Source organism: Cololabis saira, chromosome 5 (genome assembly GCF_033807715.1).
Source record: "Cololabis saira isolate AMF1-May2022 chromosome 5, fColSai1.1, whole genome shotgun sequence".
NCBI classification, from domain to species: domain Eukaryota; kingdom Metazoa; phylum Chordata; class Actinopteri; order Beloniformes; family Belonidae; genus Cololabis; species Cololabis saira.
The window spans coordinates 9,510,242-9,530,977 of NC_084591.1; the positions used below are offsets into that span (position 1 = coordinate 9,510,242).

The 20,736-nt window shown below is 42.7% G+C and overlaps 1 protein-coding gene across 3 annotated transcripts in view; it reads left to right on the forward strand.

The window, feature by feature from the left end:
- The window catches only part of LOC133443720 (leucine-rich repeat serine/threonine-protein kinase 2-like), a 76,719-nt gene that overhangs the window by 17,900 nt on the left and 38,083 nt on the right, over positions 1-20,736 (forward strand). For all 3 annotated transcript variants that reach the window (XM_061720899.1, XM_061720898.1, XM_061720900.1), the window contains 19 exons: positions 495-626; positions 1,733-1,852; positions 3,057-3,223; positions 3,303-3,382; positions 3,464-3,570; positions 4,683-4,812; positions 4,890-5,014; positions 6,978-7,105; positions 10,206-10,350; positions 10,422-10,561; positions 11,695-11,820; positions 11,899-12,069; positions 12,750-13,014; positions 13,935-14,123; positions 14,758-14,873; positions 15,024-15,096; positions 16,070-16,257; positions 18,276-18,526; positions 20,322-20,470. In XM_061720899.1, coding sequence (XP_061576883.1) covers positions 495-626; positions 1,733-1,852; positions 3,057-3,223; positions 3,303-3,382; positions 3,464-3,570; positions 4,683-4,812; positions 4,890-5,014; positions 6,978-7,105; positions 10,206-10,350; positions 10,422-10,561; positions 11,695-11,820; positions 11,899-12,069; positions 12,750-13,014; positions 13,935-14,123; positions 14,758-14,873; positions 15,024-15,096; positions 16,070-16,257; positions 18,276-18,526; positions 20,322-20,470 — 2,802 coding nt within the window. The remainder of the gene's footprint in view (positions 1-494; positions 627-1,732; positions 1,853-3,056; positions 3,224-3,302; positions 3,383-3,463; positions 3,571-4,682; positions 4,813-4,889; positions 5,015-6,977; positions 7,106-10,205; positions 10,351-10,421; positions 10,562-11,694; positions 11,821-11,898; positions 12,070-12,749; positions 13,015-13,934; positions 14,124-14,757; positions 14,874-15,023; positions 15,097-16,069; positions 16,258-18,275; positions 18,527-20,321; positions 20,471-20,736) is intronic.

Below are 20,736 nucleotides of genomic sequence, written 5' to 3' on the forward strand. Positions count from 1 at the left end.
GTTGAACGAGTTGTGAACCAGAACTAGCACTGGAAATAGTTTGGTGGAAAAGGGGTACAAGAGCTTCTTTAACACTAAAATCATCAGAATCAGAGAAGAAATCAAGCAGGCCCACCCGGTAGCCGCTTTTGGCGTGTCTTCAGCTTTAGTGACTTCCTTAGGTTCTGACTTGACTCCAGTTTCCAGAGGATTCCAGTCCTCAGGCCGCCCTTAAAAACCTTCTCTTGACCCAGACATTTTAGCTAATTATAGACCAATTTCCAACCTTCCATTTGCATCTAAAATTCTGATAAGGGATTAGTGTCCATACTGGTTCTACTGGACCTCAGACTACGGTCGAGGGTCAGCTACGGTGTCCCGCAGGGTTCAGTGCTAGGGTCAATCTTGTTCAGTTTACACATGCTGCCCACTTGGAAGTATAATCCAGAACCACGGCATCAATGTTCACTTCTATGCTGATGATACCGTTGGATTATCACGTTTTCTCTCTCCAGCCAGTAACGTGGAGGTGCTGATGTCAGGAGGAACCCGGTGCTACGGCTTGGTCATCGCCGCCATGGATGCCTTCCCGGAGGTGGAGGAGCTGCAGGAGACGGCCTGCTGCCTGTTCAGGAGGTTCACGTCAGGTTAGACTGGACAGATGCATGCTGGGAGTTCGGATTCCTCCGAGCAACAACATTTCAGCTTCTGAGTTGAAGCCGATGAGGAACTATGAACAGATGTGGTTCCTCTACAGACCACTAGGGTCCAGATCCAGACCTGCAGGTCCCTTTAGATCAGGGGTGTCAAACTCATTTTGCTTGGCGGGCCGGATTTAACCAATTTTTTTCTCGCGGGCCGCACGCTCAAAATAACAAAAACGGTGCAAATTTTTTTTTTTCTAATTCTTTTTTTTTACTATTGTTATCTAATCCAATATCAGTTTAGTTCATTTTAAAGGAAATATGCACTTTGTTTACACTCTAATTATGTAAAATATATTTCTTCAGGATCTTTTCTTGAAATTTCTCGTTTTTTTCAAATTATGTAAGATACCTTTAATATCATTTTACAAAGATAAACAGAAACAAGTATGTTTTTTTTAAATATTTCGCTTTTTGATAGGAAATGTAATTAAAAGCAAAATCTTTCTTATTACATCAAGTGTATTTATTTTTAAAAATTGGCGCGGATATTTACGCCAGTGTGCCGAAAAATCAGCACTTCTCTTTTAACTGTTTTTTTTCACACTATCCTCGTATTCAAAACTGAAATTCTCAGAATACATATCTTCTATCATCTTTTTTAGCAGTGATATTTTTCCTGCGTAGATATATAATAGTAGTCAGTTAATAAAAATAAACGACACTTCTAGAAAACTAAAAAAATGTCAAACTGCTCTCTTTGTGGAATAACGATGGATTTGTAGAAGAAATATATTATCGGATATGCTGCGATTCATGGCAATTATTTATGCCTTCCTTTTTAGTAAATTAACATTTCGTTTTTTTGCGTTGGAAACTTCTCGCGGGCCGCATGAAAACCTCTCGGGACGCATGCGGCCCACGGGCCGCACATTTGACACCCCTGCTTTAGAGACCACTAGGATCTGCGGTTACTCTACAAACAACTAGGGTCCAGATCCAGACCTGCAGGTCCTCTAAAGACCACTAGGGTCCGGATCCAGGTAAAATAGTTGTCTCTGTTGGCGTGTCTCAGGTGTCTCAGCGTCCCTGGTGCTTTTGTCTTGCAGAGAGTTTCTACAACATCCTGGTCCTGAACGGCGTCCAGAGCGTCGCGGTTCGCGCCTGCCAGACGTTCCCCGACAACGCTGCGCTGCAAGCCGCCGCCCTCTCCTGCCTGGCCGACCTCAGTGAGGACGCAGTCACACATTCACACATTCACACATTCACCTGGTTAATGTTCTACATGCACACGGGGAAAAGCTCTGAGTGGCCACGCCCCCAGGTCTACTGAAGTGACCTCTGATTGGTTGAACTCCTGGAGGTTTGCTGACGGGCAGAAGTCTCGGAAGTGCTAGTTCTTATGGCCCTGAACCATCACGAGTTTCCACGTCTGTAATCGCAGCTGCACATGTTGCCATAGTAACATGACCGTAAAAGGAAGTTGGGCCCTCTGTGATGTCATAAAGAGCCTCCGTTGGAAAAAAACTCTCCAAAAGGAGGCGTTCTCGGCACCCTGAAAACGACACTATAATAATACAACGTGTGTCCCGGTCATTGTTTCAGCCTTCGGTCGCATCTAGGAAGATGATGAATGATGAATAACGACGTTGTAGATAAATCAGAGATAAAGATATTAAGCCACTTTATCCAAAACCAGCAACAACTGCAGCGTTGATACTCGTCACCAGTTGAACGATTATAAAGTTGGAAAAACGGCACATTCTTTTGATTGTGGGTCTACTGATTCCAACTATTGTTGAATATCATATATTAATATAATAATAATAATAATAATAATACTACGAATAAAAATGATAATTAATATTATTATTAATTGATAATAATAATAATAATAATAATAATAATATAATACACTAATAATAAAAATATTATTATTAATAATGATATCATTTAATAATAATAATACCAAAAATAATAATAATCAATATTATCGTTATTAATGATTAATAATAATATAGTATACTAATAATAAAAATATTATTAATAATAAAAACAATACTAACAATAATAATCATTATTATTGTTATCATGGTTAATAATATACTACTACTAATAATAATAAATAAAATAATAATAATAACTAAAGTTGCACGGTATACAATAATAATATATATGATTTATATAATATATTTATAATATACATATTAATAATTAATATTATTATTAATAATAATAACTAATATTATTACGATTAATAATTGATAATACTAATATAATAATAATATATAATATAATAATAATAAAAACAATAACAATATTCAATAATAATATCAATGATTAATAATAATAATAATAATACTATAATATATAACAAAAGTAGAGAAAAATGTGAATGAAAATGTAGTTACGGCGTATTGTTTCTCTCGCCAGCCGCCACCATCGTGCGGAACAAAGCAGCGGCGGAGGATGACCCGGAGGAGGGAGAGGAGGAGGAGGAGGAGGACGGAGGGAAGGAGGAGGTGGAGGACATGGATCTGGGCTGGATGGACGAGTGCTGCACAGCGCTGGAGCTCCACGCCGCCGAGCCGGTGGTTCAGGTCAGTGCAGCAGTTCCTCCGGTGCTCCGGAGTCTGATCGGACCTTCACCGGTAACCCAAACTCATCCTCTTCCTCCAGGAAGCTGCGAGCCGGGCCGTCCATCAGCTGCTGCTGCACGGCGCCCGGGCGGAGCCGCCTGACGAGGACCAGAACCATAGGTGCGCCGCGCCGCCGTGCAACATCACACGCCGTCCTCCGCCGGTGCTGAAGACGTTTAACCGGCGAGGTTTGTCTTGCAGGACTCCGATCCACCGGCAGCTGATGGCGGCGCTGCTGCTGCACGCGTCGTCCCCCAGGGTGGTCGTAGCGGCCGCCGGTGCCATCGCCACGCTGGTCGCAAACGACGGTAAGTCCATCCTTAGGCCACGATTACACATAGCCGGGTATTTACAAAAACTGATATTTCCCCCTCTACGTTTTGAAAAATACCATCATTTACACGAACCCGAATAAATACGCTGTTAAGTTGCTATGAGCAGCCAAACCTACAGGGGGCAGTGTAACGAGAAGATAAAGTCATGCTAGCCAATCAGAATCCTGGAAAAAAACGTCAAACAAATGACACAAGTAACTTCTAGTTACTTTTAAGTGTGACGTTAAGTGAGAATATAAAATAAGTAAAATACAAGAAAAATTGACAGTGGCCAAACAAATTGTAAACACAGGTTGCACACATGACGCTGGTGACTTTACTTTCGCATAATGTGACGTTCTGAAGCCTAAATGTCAGTTTCTCTCCGTTTACAAGCAAACATGAAGATGGAGTTTTTGAAAATCTCCACTTTGGGCGGAGTTTTCAGAAATGATCGTTTTTGGTGACTTTGAGCTTTGTTTTCGTATAAACGAATGGCCAAAACGCACGAAAACACCACCGTTTTTGCTACGTGTAAACGGGGCCTTACCCTCGGTGACTTTTTACTGCCTTTTTAACTCATAGACTGCCAGCCATTTTCAGAGTATTTGGGCATTTTGGCTGATTTCAAAGACCCACAGAATATTGAGTTTTAGGAGTACATAAACATTGAAACTACGTCAAGAAACTTTAGACTCTCGTGAACATCAGGGAAAAACAGTTTGTGTTTATAATTTTCTGTTCTTTAGATATCAGCAGTAGAACATAAGGTGGTTTCAGCGAAAACACAAGGTTTGGACTAAAAAAAGAAAGAAAAAGAAAGAAGTTGCCGGTATTTCTCTGTGTCGTCTCTCTGTTGTCTCGCCATTTCTCTTCTGCACGTCTTCCTTCTTCCTCTTCTAAAATAAAATGATAAGAAAAGAGGTAAAATAATAAAAAACACAAGTTGTTAAAAAATAAGGGCAGTAGAGTACAGCAGGTAAGCATTTAATTTAAGAGGAGGCTTCAGTAAACAGTCCGGTATCGTCTGCAGGTGCGATGAGCTCCTCGCTGCTCTCCGGGGGAGTCTCTCCGGCCGGCGTCCTAACGCTGCGTCTGTTTTCCAGGTGCGATGAGCTCCTCGCTGCTCTCCGGAGGTCTCCACGTCAACCTGGTGGAGATGATGAAGAAGCACCTGAACTCGGCTGAAGTCTCCGTCGTCGCCTTCCGGCTGCTGAGGCTGCTGTTCCAGGGAAGGTCGGTACCCCCCCCGTAACCCCCCAGGTCTCTGATGGCCGTGGAGTCCCGCTGGTCTGATCCTCTCTCCCCCCCAGGACCGCCAGCCTGGACGAGCTGAACTTGGCCATGAGCCAGATCCTCAGCACCATGAAGGTCCACAACTTCCAGCCCGAAGTCCAGCTGGAGGCCCTGCAGACCAGCCTGGTCTTCCTCTGTCCAGGTACCCCCCAAAAGACTCCCCAGACCTCCTCCCGTCCCGGTCCAGGAGCGCCTCGTACCGGTGGTGACCGATAGGGGGCAGTAAGCAGAGCAACAGTTGGAAAAGTGATTAAATATTTAGTAGTAGCGGTAGTAGCAGTAGCAGATTAGAACAACAAACATGTTAACATGACGACATTGGATGATGTAGGAGATTATAACATTGCTTTGGTTGCGATCTCGGCAAAGGAAACGGCGCCAGCAACCTCCGATCTGTCACTTGTGGCCAGCTGGTATCTGACCGGGACCAGAGTCACTCGCGGCCAGAGCGAGAACTGCAGGTCGCTACGCGTTCAGTGTCTTTTTGAGAACGTGCACGTCGACGCGTCAAATGAAGGCAGTATACACGTTACGGCCATGATGCGTACGCGGACTGAACTGCAAGTATATCTCAGGCATTAGTCTGCGCCTCCCGAACCTCCTCCCGTCCCAACTCGATCATGAAACCACAAAGAAGAACGTTGGTAAAGTTTAAAAGGAACCCTGGTTATTAAGACTTGTAGTCCCTAATTAGCCACAATTGTTCTCTTATACTAAAATATGTTGTTAGAAACACATAAAATAATCTAATTGCTTTAAAAATCTACAATGTTTATCACAGATTTTGACCTGCGGGAGGCGCCATGTTTTACCTGCGTTCTGGGGACGATGACGTAGTCCGGTTGCTCTGGGAAGATAAGCTGCGTTAGTTTAACTGGGACAGGTATCTAAAACATAGATGAGCAGCTCTCTCCCGGCCGTCGAGGCTGACGAGGGAGCCCATAAGACGTCTCGGTTCAGGCAAACTGGATCAAAGTTCTGTGATGCACGGGAGATCTGCAAAAATGATCAATGTCGTGCGCATCTTACCAGTGCATTAGGCTACGGCGTAGACGGCGTAGCCGTGGCTCTACAGCCTGCCCCGCCATCCCCGCCTGCCCCGCCATCCGCTCTCCGCTCTCGCCGGGATGGAGACGCCGGTGTGCAGGAGGCACGTTTGGGTGGGCATAGCCCCCCCCTCTCCCCCCTAAAACCGGCCTCGGTGCTGGGTCCACCGTTTGATGACAGACCAGAGGCTGAGGGGACTGGCCCGGGACTTTGACGAAACGGGAGGCGCAGACTTCGCTTCAAATAGGCAAGAACATCTTTATTTAATTTAATGACGCCAGATCTGGCTGGGGTTTTTATTGTAGCATCGGTTATCTGCTAGTTGAAACGTGTGGTCTGTTAGTCAGTCTGAGTTTTATGGTGTTTTTATAGTTCATGCTGTACGGTGCGGCACTTTCTTTTTTTTTTTTTTTTTACTTTTTTGTAGGTGCGCCGTCACCTTAATGTTCAGCTGTGTTTTCATCTGTGTTTCTGGTGCGCCGTCACCTGTTTAGCTGTGTTTTCATCTGTTTCTGGGTGTCAAAACAGTGTACGGGGGTTAGCAGGAGCCACCGTGTGACGTCACTACCCAGAATGTAAACAACAATGGCGACCTACGAGTTAAATTATATTTTCAAATTTTATAAAAACGAAGACATCAACAAGGTTTTTTATATCACATTGTTATAATTGATACCAACATTTATCTTTTAAGACCTACATGTCTTAATAGCCAGGGTTCCTTTTAAAAACGTTCGGTTTGCCGTCAAAAGTACGTTCAGATTTACGTTTCCGATGCTGGTTTAGTAGTTGCTTAGCAACCATACAGACGCCCCTGCCCGTTTAGGGGGCGGTCCGGTCAACTGGGAGGAGCCCTGTCGGAGGTCTGAAGTGTTTTTTTTTTTTTAGATAAAAGATAAATAAATAAGTGAAATATAGGAGTAAACAAAGCTGCGGTTGAGGTTTCACATGTGTATTATTATGGGATGTATCTGAGGTGGGCAGGTCCTGGAAGTAGGACTCCATCCTGGTACTTTCTCGTTTACTTCTACATTCTTCCTGCCGGGTTGAACTCCCAGACCGGAGCCTGAGGGAACACGGTTCCTCGGTCCCGGATCCAGACCTGGCCGACGTCCCGCTGAGGGTCCTGAAGAACCAGTGTGTGGTGGAGGGAGCTCACACGCTGTACCTGGAGGTCCTCAACCGGGTAAGTCAGACGGATAAATAACATAAAATACACGACTCACTTCAGACAAATGTAAATAACAGAAACAGATAAAACAAGTTACGTTTTAAAAATAGTTTTAAAAACCCCTAAAATGTATAAAATCAGCTAGAAATCAACAACTTGGTGCCAAAGGCCAAGAAGGAGAACTGGGTCCTAAAACCAGATCCCGAAGGGACTGGTTTGTCTAAAACCAGAACACAAAGGGACCAGCTGCTGCTAGTTTAACATTTTTAGGGGTAAAATCATCATATGCAAAACTTCTGCAACTTCTGCAAAAAGGGTAAAGTCCCCTGTTCGGGGAGAGCGTTGGCTCACAAACAGAAAAAACTGAGGAAACAGAGACTGTCGCTAGAAAATGGTTTTATTTGCTCAGCAAAGAGAGAAACTGCAGCAAACATCGTAGTTCTCCTTCAAGTTAAATATTAGTTCATCCATTCAGACTGAAACTGAGACGTGATCACATGAATGGCGAGCAAGCGTTTAGTTTATGAGAATGTTGACGTCAGAAATGGAGAAAATTGAGCCAGATTCAGTGATTTCCTATAAATGTTTTACTTTGAAAATCCTCAGTTCTGTGAGATGTCATCAGTAAAGAGAAGCAAGCTTTTTCTATTTTTTTTTTAACTTTTTATTCAGATTTGTGCACAATAACAAACAGAACAATAAAGAACAGAACAGAACAAAATATCGGAGACAAGGAAAGAAAAATAAATGTATACATATATGTGACGGGTCGCAGCTGTATGTGAGAAGATGCAGCTCCACACTACTGTCGCTTCCACACAAGACAGACCAGGTAGATTACAGGTTTCTTTTATTCCTCAGCACTCTGCAACACACATTTAAACAGTGGTATGAAGCGAGGGAATCTGCAGTGTCTCAGGATACTCTGAATAACACATGAAACAAGTGCAACTAACTAGGCTAGGTTAGCACTGAAAAGTAGTTTATCTGATCTCAAAAACACAATTTTAGTAACAAATAATCACAGTCTTTGCTGCAGACAGTTAGCTTAGATCGTTGTAAGTATATTGCAAAAATCAAAACATTAACTTCTGGAACAAAATAAAATCAATAAACATCCCGGACCATGCAAGAGCACAATTTACCACAGTGAAATCCTCACTGGTCTGTGCGACCCTTCGCCAGCCACTGCGCCAACAGATGGTAGTGTTGCGCTACTTTTGCATGATTTAATCAATATTATCCTACTCCATTACATATATATGTTACGGTTAATGTAGAAAAACGGCTATTTTGCAAAATAGCCGGCTAATGTGCAAAATAACCGTCAGGGCGGCTAATGTAGAAAAACGGCAGTAGCCGGTTAATGCTGTGGATGTGTCAGAACCGACACTTTTTCGGGGAGTGTAACGTTAGGCTTCTTCAACAGCCATAAATAGCCTTGTTCACCGTTTGGCCGGCTATTTTACATATTCACCACCCTGCCGGTTATTTTGCACATTAGCTGGCTATTTTGCAAAATAGCCGTTTTTCTACATTAACCATAACATATATAACATATATAACATATATAAAATTAAAATATTCCAAAATCCAAATATTTATACATTCCCAGTTTTCCTTGGTATCATAGGTATTTTTGAAAAATCTCTGATGAAAATCTTTTATGAAGATGAGAGACATGTCTGCTCCCTGAGCTTGAATTTATTGTTGTCCGAAGTCTTTCACTTTCTTCATGGCCTGTAAAGTAATGCTGGATTTGTGACTACCTTTAAAATGTGATGATTATGTTTGTCTGATGAAGCTATTGCTAAATTTAACATCTTACGATAGTGAAAAATAGTGATGTAGTCGAGGCCAGTGCACTGGGTTCTACCTCTGCAGATGTTGATTTCCTTGCTAGTAACACTGCTGATTTGTTGCATTCAGCTTTAGATGAAGTTGCTCTTTTGAAAAGGAGGGTTTCTAGCCACAGGAGCTTAACTCCCTGGTATAATTCAGATATCCGCATGTTGAAACAAAACGTGCGTAAAATGGAAAGGAAGTGGCACTCTTGTAAGTCTGTAGACTCCTACCGTGAATGGAAAGATATTCTAATAGTATATAAAAAAGCCATTCGCAAAGCCAGAACAGCTTATTATTCATCGTTGATAGAGGATAACAAAAGTAACCCACGTTTTCTGTTCAGCACTGTAGCCAGGCTGACAAAGAGTCACAACTCTGTTGATCCTGCATTCCTGCAGCTCTCAGTAGTGAGGACTTTATGAGTGTTTTTAACAGTAAAATCATCAGAATTAGAGAAGAAATCAACCAGCCGGTTGATTTGACTCTGGACTGTTTTGATCCTATAAACGTCCCTGAGCTGACCTCACTCGTTAATAGAGCTAAGTCTACCACATGTATGTTAGACCCAAAAATGATCAAAAATGATCTTTATCTTATTAGCGCAACAATACTGGACCAGATCAACTTATCCCTAAACTTAGGATGTGTACCGCAGGTTTTCACTGCAAAAACTCAAAATCTTACCACGAATATTTGTCTTATTTCTAGTTAAAATGTCAAATTTTTAGTCGAAAGATCTCATTACACTTCATTGTAGTATTTGAGTCATTACCAGAAAAAGAACTTGTTATTTGACAATTTTCACCTGTTTCAAGTAAATTTTAACTTGAAATAAGTAGAAAAATCTGCCAGTGGGACAAGATTTATCTTCTCATTACAAGCAAAAAAAATCTTGTTCCACATGCAGATTTTTCTACTTATTTTAAGTGAAAATCTACTTGAAACAGGTGAAAATTGTTGTTTTTTCCAGTGATGAGTCTTGTTTTAAGTGTAATGAGATTTCTTTTTTACTAAAAATGAGACATTTTAACTAGAAATAAGACAAATATTCTTGTTAAGATTTTGAGTTTTTGCAGTGTTCAAAGTTCTCCCACGAGGGGAGGTTTTACCTGCCATTGTTTTTGTAATAATTGCTCGGGGGTTCATGCTCTGTTCTCTGGAAAGATCCTAGAGACAACCTCTGTTGTAATAGACGCTACATAAATAAAATTGAGTTGAATTAAAAGTAATTTGAAGGATGAAAGTGTCCTAGTGACGGGCGTGTCTGCAGTTCATCAGCAGCGCCTCCATCCAGCGCTGCGGCCTGAAGGTCCTGTCGTCTCTGGCCGACTGCTCCGGCGCCGTGGACCTGCTCTGCCAGCAGGGGGCGATAGACACGGTGCTGCACACGCTGCAGATGTTCCCACAGGACCGAGGTAAGGACCTGAGCAGGGATGTGAGGTTACCGTGGTTACGGGTCGGTGTTACAGCTCTTTCCCCCCCCCAGAGATCCACTACTGGGGCCTGACCCTGCTCAACTACCTCGTCTCCAAGAAGAAGCTGTCCCGCATGATCGTCCCCGTCCTGGCTTCTGTCCTCATCGCCTCACTGGTCCAGTACCGGGAGGATTCGGAGATGCTGCTCAAGGTGAGAGACGACCAGTGTTGGGTGTAACGCGTTACTGTAACGAGATTACATTCGCCAGTAATGCAGTAATGTAACGCGTTTCAGTTTTAATTTGGGTAATCCCGTTATAGTTACTCTAAGACAAAAAAAATAATTAAAAATTTAAAAAAAAATTAAAAAAAATTACTTTGCGTTGGTGTAACGCAGAACCATAAATCAGCCTTTAACGTGATTTGACGGGATTTGACGTGATCTTACGGGATTTTACGGGACTTTACATGGACTTTACGAATACACATTTGTGCTGATCTGAGCACTGCAGTAATAAGGTTCCAACTACAGGACTGTCTCAGAAAATTAGAATATTGTGATAAAGTTCTTTATTTTCTGTTATGCAATTAAAAAAAGAAAAATGTCATACATTCTGGATTCATTACAAATCAACTGAAATATTGCAAGCCTTTTATTATTTTAATATTGCTGATTATGGCTTACAGTTTAAGATTAAGATTCCCAGAATATTCAAATTTTTTGAGATGGGATATTTAAAGGCTTGCAATATTTCAGTTAATTTGTAATGAATCCAGAATGTATGACATTTTTGTTTTTGTAATTGCATTACAGAAAATCAAAATATTCTAATTTTCTGAGACAGTCCTGTAAATGTTGTTCATTGGCAATCGAGTTATGGTGCAGCTCAGGTGATATTGTGGAGTAATCCAAAAGTAATGTAACTAGTTACTTTCAGTAACCAGTAACTAAGTAGTTTAAGGGATTACCTTTTTTAAAGTAACTAGTAATATGTAATGGATTACTTTTTTTGAGTAACTACCCCAACACTGGAGACGACTGGGGGAGGTGGGGGGAGATGTCCACTAGGATTGTTCCGATCAGGATTTTTCAGCTCCCGATCCGATCCGATCACTTGAGTTTGAGTATTTGCCGATCCCGATTTTTCCCGATCCGATCACTTTTTTTGTGCTTCATCCGAGCGTGATTGCTGTGTTCAGATATACCAAACGAACCGATCTTTAGGGAGAAACGCTCCCTGTTTCGGAACAACTGCTCCAAACGGGACATGTGTGAAAGCACCCTTAGTTTCCCCTCGTGCCCCCCCGCTGACCTCTGACCTCTGACCCCTGTTGCCCCCCCAGTGCCTCCAGGTGGCTCTGAGGATGCTGGACGCCTGCTCGGGGGCGGCGGCCGAGCTGCAGCGGCGGGACTTGGACCGGCACATCTTCCAGCAGCTGCGGCAGGACGGCGACGGCAGCTTCAGCCCGGTGAGTCCCGGGTCCCACGCCGACCCAACGCCCGTGAAGTTCTGGCCGTGACCCTCCTCTCCTACTCCTCCCCCCCAGCTGAGGAAGTGGGCGTGTCTGGCGCTGTCCCGGATGTGGGCCGACCCGGAGCTGCACTACGGCATGCTGGAGAAGGCCTGCGCCGACGGCGACGCGGCCATGGCCGAGTGCCTCATCGAGCTCGGCGCCGACGTCAACAAGAAGACCAAGAGCGAGTCGCTCATCTACCAGGTGGGTCGTCGGGGGGAGCAGAACTGGGCTCGCTTATTAGAGGTTTACTGAACACTAACTGGAGGTTTACCGAACACTAAGTAGAGGTTTACTAAACACTAACTATAGTCTTTACTAAACAGAAAGGTTTTAAGTTTGGTTTTAAAGGTGGAGGTGGTGCAGGCCTCCTTAACCCAGATTGGAAGTTGGTTCCATAGTAACGGTTCCTGATAGCAGAACGCCCGCCCTCCAAATCTACATTTGGATACTCGTAAACTATGAGTAAACCTGCACTCTAAGAACGGAGTGCTCTTCCAGGAACATAAGGCACTATCAGGTCACTAGACATGCCTGAAGTTTAACTAACGGTTCTGTTTCATCTTCATAGACAAATAGAGCTGCGTATCATCAGCATAGCAATGAAAGTGTATGCTGTGATTCTGGATTATACTTCCCAATGACTGCATGTATAAACTGAACAAGATTGGCCCGAGCACTGAAAGCCTGCGGAACACCATAACAGACCCTCAACTGTTCTGAAGAAACCTTGTGTAAATGAACAAACTGGAATCTGTCAGATAGATCTGATATAAACCAACGTAGAGCTGAACCAGTATGGGCACTAATCCCTTACCTGAGGGATCTCTGAGTTTCCGAGTCTTCGAGTCTCCGTGGCAACAACGCTTGTGGCCCTGTTGCAGGTGTGCGAACGGGGCGGGCCCCTGGAGCTGGTGGAGCTGCTGCTGAGCCGCGGCGCCCACGAGCAGCACCTGCGCCGCGCGCTGGCGGCGAGCGTGAAGCGGGCCGAAGGGCCAGCCGTCATCCAGCTGCTGGCCCGCCTCGGCCTGGACGCCAACAACGGCGCCGTCTGCCTGGGCGGCTTCCGCCTGGGCCGGCTGGACGCCGCTTGGCTGAGCCCGCTGCTAGCCGAGCGCGGGCGGAGCGGCAGCCGTCGCCACAGCAACGGTGAGGAGGCGTGGCTGGATCAAAGTGTTCGACTCCAAAAGTTGTGAAACTAAATCTTATTTAGTTTTATTTATTTATTTATTTATTATTATTTTTTTTTTAATTAATTAATTATGTAGAACCACAATTCAAATTCTCATTAATCAGTTATCAGTAAACTATTGTTTATAATTTATTTTGTCAGTTTCAGGATTTTTCACTTTTTAATAGAAAAGTTTAAGGCCGTTAATAATAATGATGATAATGATAAGATTATTAATAGTAATAATAATAATAATAATTAATAAGAAAAGTAATAATAATATTATCAGTAATAATAGTATTACTTTAGGATTATACTTTAATATTAATAACATAACGGAAAATAACATGTGCAATATCTTTCTACCTCAGACACATCCTACCTGCTATTTTCTTTCTCGTACTGCACTATTTTTATTTTTATTCCACTGTATATACTGTTTATGTTTTGTAATTTTATCATTTTTACTTTTTTATATATTTCCTCCCACTGAGGGAGGAATAAAGGACAATCTAATCTAATCCAATAATAATAATAATAATAATGAAAAAAATTAATAGTTAAAAATGAATAGTGGTAATAATAATTAATAATAATAATAATAATAATAATAATAATAATAATACAAATAATTGCAACAATAATAACAATAATAATAGTGATGATGATGATAATAATAATAATAATAATAATAATAATAATAATAATAATAATAATAATAATAATAATAATAATAATAATGAATAAAACTATAATAGTGTTAATAATAATTAATAATAATAGAAATTATAATAATAAAAATAATAGCAATAATAATAACAATAGTGATAGTGATAATAATGATAGTAATAATAATAGTAATAATGATAATAACAATAATAATAATTGTAATCCCCAGGTAAAGGCGTGGGCCTGGCCCGCTACGTCCAGTCCCTCCAGCGGTCCAGGAGCGCCGGGTTCCTGGCTCGGCCCATGTCGGACCAGTGCCTGACCTCCGGCTACATCTCCGACGAGAGCGACGACTCCAGCTTCAGTGTCGTCTCCACCGAGGACAGCCTGTTCATCAACGACGACATGGAGAGTGACGGTAGGTGGGTCGGGCGACGCCCACCGAGGCCACGCCTCCTCCAGGAACGAAAAAACTAGAAAAATAGTTTTGGTCTAAAAGGTACGGAAGAGTATTAGGGCCAGGCAGGAAAAATTTAAATAATATTTTAGAGAAAAAAGTTGAAATGTCGAGATCAATATTGAAGTAAAATTTCGAGAAAAAAGTCGAAATGTTGAGAAAAAAGTAGAAATGTCAAGATTAATGTTGAAGTAAAATTTCGAGAAAAAAGTTGAAATGTCGAGATCAATATTGAAGTACAATTTCGAGAAAAAAGTCGAAATGTTGAGAAAAAAGTAGAAATGTCGACAATTATGTTGAAGTAAAATTTTGTGAATAAAGTTGAAATGTCGAGAAAAAAGTTGAAATGTCAAGATTAATGTTGAAGTAAAATTTCGAGAAAAAAGTCGAAATGTTGAGAAAAAAGTCTAAATTTTGAGAAAAAAGTCAAAATGTCAAGAAAAAAGTCGATATTTTGAGAAAAAAGTCGAAATGTCAAGATTAATGTTGAAGTACAATTTCAAGAAAAAAGTCGAAATGTCGAGGAAAAAAGTTCGAAATATTGAGGGAAAAAAGTCGAAATGTTGGTATGATGAAGTTCCTTTCTGTGTTTCAGGCAGCGATTCGTTGTCGGGCGCTCTGTCTCCGAAGCTTTTCAACAACTCGGCCGAGGAGCTGCGAGGAGACTCCTTCAAGAGGAAGCAGGGACGGCGGCGGCACGCCAGCGCTGAGGTGACCCCGCCCCCTTCTTCCCTGACCCCGCCCCTTCCCACACTGACCCCGCCCCTTCCCGCCCTGACCCCGCCCCCTCCTCGTACCTGATGTCTGGTCCTACCTTTCGGTGAGCCGGTTGTTTACGTGTCGCTCTCCTCCCCCGAACAGAGCGGCCAGACGGAAAGTGAAAACGGGGATTTTGCACACCGACGCTTCGGGAGAGGCGGCTCCAGCCAGAAAGGTACGTCCTTCAGGACCAGAAACACTGTCCACAGGTGGACATGTGTCCATGAGGACCATTTATTTATTTCTTTATTTATTTCTTTATTTCTTTCTTTCTTTATTTATTTATTTATTTATTTATTTATTTATTTATTTATTTATTTATTTATTTATTTATTTATTTATTATTTAATTAATTATATAGAACCACAATTCAAATTCTCATTAATCAGTTTTCAGTAAACAATTTTTTACAATTTCTTTTGTCTGTTTCAGGATTTTTCTCTTTTTAATAGAAAAGTTTATGACCGTTAATAATAATGATAATAATAATAGTAAAAAAGTAATAATAGTAATAATAGTATGAGTTACGGAAGAGTATTAGGGCCAGGCAAGAGAAAAAAAATTTGAGAGTGGAAGATTTTTTTTTATTGTGCACTTCGAGAAAAAAGACGAAATGTCAAGAAAAAAGTCAAAATTTCGCCTAATTAATGTCGACTTTTAGACTTTTTTCTCGAAGTGCATAATGAAAAGAAAATCAACCTCCTTTAAAATATTATTTTTATTTTTCTCCTGCCTGGCCCTAATACTCTTCCGTAATGAGTAATAGTAATATTACTTTATTATTATAATTTAATATTAATAATATAACGGAAAAATAACAACAAGATGTGCATTATCTTTCTACCTCATAACTTCCTGCTTTTTTCTTTCTCTTACTGCACTATTTTTATTTTTTATTCCACTGTATATACCTAACCCTAATTATATATTTTTTTACTTTTTTATCCTCCTTATCCTTTATCCTAATAATGATAATAATGAAAAAAATATAATAGTGGTAATAATTAATAATAATAATAATAATAATAATAATAACACCTTTGTAAAGATGAATAAATAAGATTAAACCAAAAAGCAGCAGAATCTGCAGCTTCTTTCTCTGTTGTTTGTTGTTGCCACGGAGACGACTAACGTCCTGGTGTCCTCAGGTCTGGGCGAGGCCTCGGCTCTGTCCAGGGAGAGGGAGCGGATCCGGCTGCTGGACCTGTCCGGGAACGAGCTGGACTCGCTGTCCTGCCTGACGGACGACGCGTCGGTGCAGCAGCAGCTGGGCTTCCTGCTGCGCCTGGACCTGAGCCACAACGGGCTGCTGGCCTTCCCGCCGGCCGTGTGCCAGGTAGGTGTCGGCCAGAGACGCACCGATCAATCGATCGGCAACCGATCGGTATCGGCCGATAATGCCCCTATCGGTTTTGATCGGAGATCGGAAAATAATAGTTCAAAGCAGACTGATCAGATGATGTTTACAACAACAAACCGCTGCCCGCGCTGCGTTCACACATCTCAGACCGAGGTCTGCTAAGGGGGCGTGTCTGTCTATACCAGGGATCAGCAACCCAAAATGTTGAAAGAGCCATATTGGACCAAAAACACAAAAAATGTTATGTCTGGAGCCGCAAAAAATGAAAAGTCTTGTATAAGCCGTAGAACGAAGGCAACACATGCTGTATGTTATATTAGTTATAACTGGGGGAAGATTTTTTTTTCATTATTCGAGAAAAAAGTCGAAATGTCGAGGAAAAAGTTGAAATGTCGAGGAAATAATCAACATTTCGAGAAAAAAGATAAAAAAAAGATAAAAAAGGAAGAAGAAAAGAGAAAAAAAGGAGAAAAAAAAGAAAGAAATAAGGAAAAAAAGAAAAGAGAAAAAAAAACGTCAAACATTTTTGAAAAAGCTCCAGGGAGCAACTAGGGCGGCGCTAAAGACCCGCATGCTGCTCTAGAGCCGGGGGTTGCCGACTTGACGTCGCCGGTATGGGAGTTTTACAATGTCCCAAAAGAACAACAAATTTGCAGTTTGCAAGGTGTGTCCAAAGGAGATTCCACCGAGGAGGAATGTTACAAAAGAATTTCAACACAACGAAGCTGATAAAGCCTGAATTATGGTTCTGCGTTAAACCACGAAGAGCATACGCCATCACGTGACGCCGTCGTGAACCCTTCGGATTTCTCCGTCACTCAATTTCTCCGCGGTGCAGTACCCCCCCAGAGCGCTAGCTGATACTTTGTTTAGCTTCCGGTTTTTCCGGTCACAGTGAATCAAAGTGATAAGGACAACTATTGTGCAAAAAACCAAAACAAAAAAAACAACACACACACGAAGAAAAGAGCGCTGAAAGTTCACGACTGCTTCACGAACCGGAACCGGAAATGCGTTGCTACCAAGCAAACCAATCACAGCCCTCTCGGTCTGTGTTGTTACATTTTTTGGGAGGTGCACGTCAGGCTACGGCGTAGGCTACGGAGAGACTGCCACGTAGCCACGTATCCTACGGCGTAGGTTTAATGCAGAACTATAATTCAGCCTTAAGACATTTGAAAGTTTTTCACACGAAGTTGTCAAAGTTGGCTGCCGCTAAGGCAGAGACAGAAAAGGAGCAACGCGGCTAACTCCGCTGAACGTAACAGAGACCTATAAACGACAGCAAGAAAAATAAAGAACGACCGTATTGGCCCGAATATAAGACGGGGTTTTTTGCATTGAAATAAGACTGAAAAAGTGGGGGTCGTCTTACATTCAGGGTCTAGACGTTATACCCATTTACAACGCTAGATGGCGCCAGATATCTTTAAAGCGAATGCTGAACTTAATTCCCCAGGCCAAAGCGAACCCCTGTCAAGAAGAATAAAAATAAAAATAGCGGTAGCATGAAGAAGAAAAATAAAAAATAGCAGTAAGAAAGAAAAGAGAAGAAAATAAGAGAAGAGATAACAGAAAAAGGAGAAACGTAGCGACAATCTGGAGAAAAGAGGGTGGAAGATCGGCGGGTTAACCGGCAGCTGAGGAGAAGTTATGATGCAAACTTCAAGATGATGATTTGAATGAGGCAAAATAACATGCTTTTTCTCTCGAATTGTTTTAATCATTTGTTTCAGATGTACTGTAACTATTTTCTGTAATAAAGATTGAATTTGGTGTTCAAAAAGTCTTCTTTTAAACTTGAGTCTTGAAAAAGAGGGGGTCGTCTTATATTCGGGGCAATACGGTACATCATCAGGTAATGGATTCATATGCGTTGCTCATCAGCCGCTTTCTGTTGTAGCAGACATCGGGTTTAAACCCGATGTCTGTGGTGTCGTCAGCGCTGGCGAGCCAGCACCCCCGGGTGACCCGTCCTCTCCTTCTCCCTCCAGAGCCTGAAGAGTCTGACCCGGCTGGACCTGCAGGCCAACCAGCTGCGCTCGCTGCCGGAGGAGCTGCTGTCGCTGCCGGCGCTGAGCACGCTCAACGTGTCCCGCAACCGCATCGGCCCCGCCCTCAGCCTGGACCCCGCCCTCTCCTGCCCGGCGCTCCGGACCCTCAACCTGGCCTTCAACCGCATCACAGTGTTTCCTCACGGCCTGGACCGCACCGCCGAGCAGCTGCAGGAGCTGTGCATGGAGGGGTAGGAACCCACGGGTGTGGGGGGCCTAATGACATACCGTATTTTCTGGACTATAAGCCGTACCTGCATATAAGCCGCATCCGCTCTATTTTAAAAAAAAGATATGCAAGCCGCAAATATTTATGTTGTTAGATTAGGTATTTACTACATGTACAGAACCATTTTGAACCGTAAATGATGTACATGTTTGTACCTAAATAGATCCTTTCCTAACAGTGTCTTTTAACACGGCAGAAACTTTGCTGATTAAAACTGGACAGAACCAAGAGAAAATAACCGGTATTTATTTATCTATTTATCTGTTTGAAATCTGCTTCTACCTACTTCTATCTGCTAAAGAAGAGGTAGCTTCTTTGCATTTATTTTGTCTTATTTTTGATTCTAATTCCGGTTAGAGCGCCCCCTAGCGGTGGAAGAAAAATCCACAGAATAGCTGCACCTTTGTATAAGCCACATGGTTCAAAACCTATGAAAAAAGTAGCAGCTTATAGTCCAGAAAATACGGTAATTAACATAATTTATAGCAGTGGTTCTCAATTCCGGTGACGCTGATCCGAGTGACATAACGGTTCCTGATTTTTTTCTTTGCCATGAGTAAGTTTTCAACCGCTCTTAGTCCTGCTCGTCACCTAGGACCTGCTTGCCATGGGAGACCCTACCAGGGGCGTAATGCCCCCGACAACATGGGATGGGGGGCGGTTGTGGCTGGCTAAGAAGCTATCGTTGCATCAGACTGGAAGAGGCTGTGTTGCCCACGTCGTACTTGGTTTCATTAAATATCATTCGTTAAATATACTATGAGATGATTTTCTTTGTACTTCTACATAAAAACACGGGTTCACAATAGGGATGTCCCGATACCATTTTTTTCACACCAAGTACGAGTACGAGTATTTTAATTTGTGTACTCGCCGATACCGAGTACCGATCCGATACTTCTACCACAAAAATAACTAGGCTAAAAATGCAATGAAAACTGCAATGAATTGGAAGACAGGTTTTATTTGCAACAGAAATTCAATTTTAAACAAAACTCGGCCAGCAGGGCTTTCCTCCGCGCTTTAGTCTCATCGCAGGTACATCAACTGGGCATGTGCGGTGCTTCACCTGAAGTCGTCCATGTGAAACAACATAAACAGTCAAATAGAATTTAAAAAACAGGCTAAATGAAATTATGTTACACACTCTTGTACAGTAGGTGGCGGTATGCACCTTAAAGTTGGTTGCGATCCGCCAATAAAACAGAGAAGAAGAAGAACATAAACAATCCAATTGTTACAGTCCGGTTATATAGAGTGGTGTTTCAGGCAAGATAGTGACAATTAATGCAAGGGGGATGTCAGCAGTGTGGACATATTTCAAAATAAGGGACGATGACAGAAGCAAGACAGACTGCAGGCTGCGCGGCTAACGCGGCTAACCGGAATGTAACAATGGGATTGTTAATGTTGTACTGTGAGTTACGTGGAGTGTTTAATAAAGTTCCCTGTGAGTAAGGTTTGTCCAGTTTGTATAATTAAGGAAGATAGAATTTACTGAAACATGGAACAGCTGGCTGAGCAGCAGCAGAGCAGCAGCTCTGCTGCTGCTCTGCTGCTGCTCAGCCAGGCTTCAGACTGACCCGGGGAGCCGCGGGGCGGCTCAACATCTCCCCCTAGCAGCGCTAACCAGTAACTACAACAACAATGAAGTTTCTGTGCGTGGTATCAGATAATTTTTCCGAGTACGAGTATATGAGGGCAGTATCCCTAGTTCATAACGATTATAACCTTCACGCCTGTGTTTCTCTCTCCAGCAACGCCGTGACGGAGCTCTGTTCGCCGCTACGCCTGCCGGAGATCAAGCTGCTGGACGTGAGCAGGAACGGCGTGGAGAGCGTCTCCCCCGACTTCCTGAGCGGCTGCCCCAAGCTGGAGACCCTCAACGCCGCCGGGAACAAGATCTGTGAGTCGTGTCAGGTGGTCCCATTCCTCCTTCCTCCTCCGCAGGGCACGCCGCAGGAAGTACGTGGGTCTGTTGTCTCGTCTGGAGACGCTGCAGCCCGGGAGGAGCCCTGTCCTCGCACCTCCACCCTCGCGCCCTCGTCTGGGGGCATAAGCCCATTCCTGCAGATCAGTCCTAAGCCACGCCCCCTACTAATTCTTTGAGGTTTCGCCATTTTGGGCGGTTTATTTTGAAAGTAGGTAAACAGGTGGGGTTTATTCCCTTCT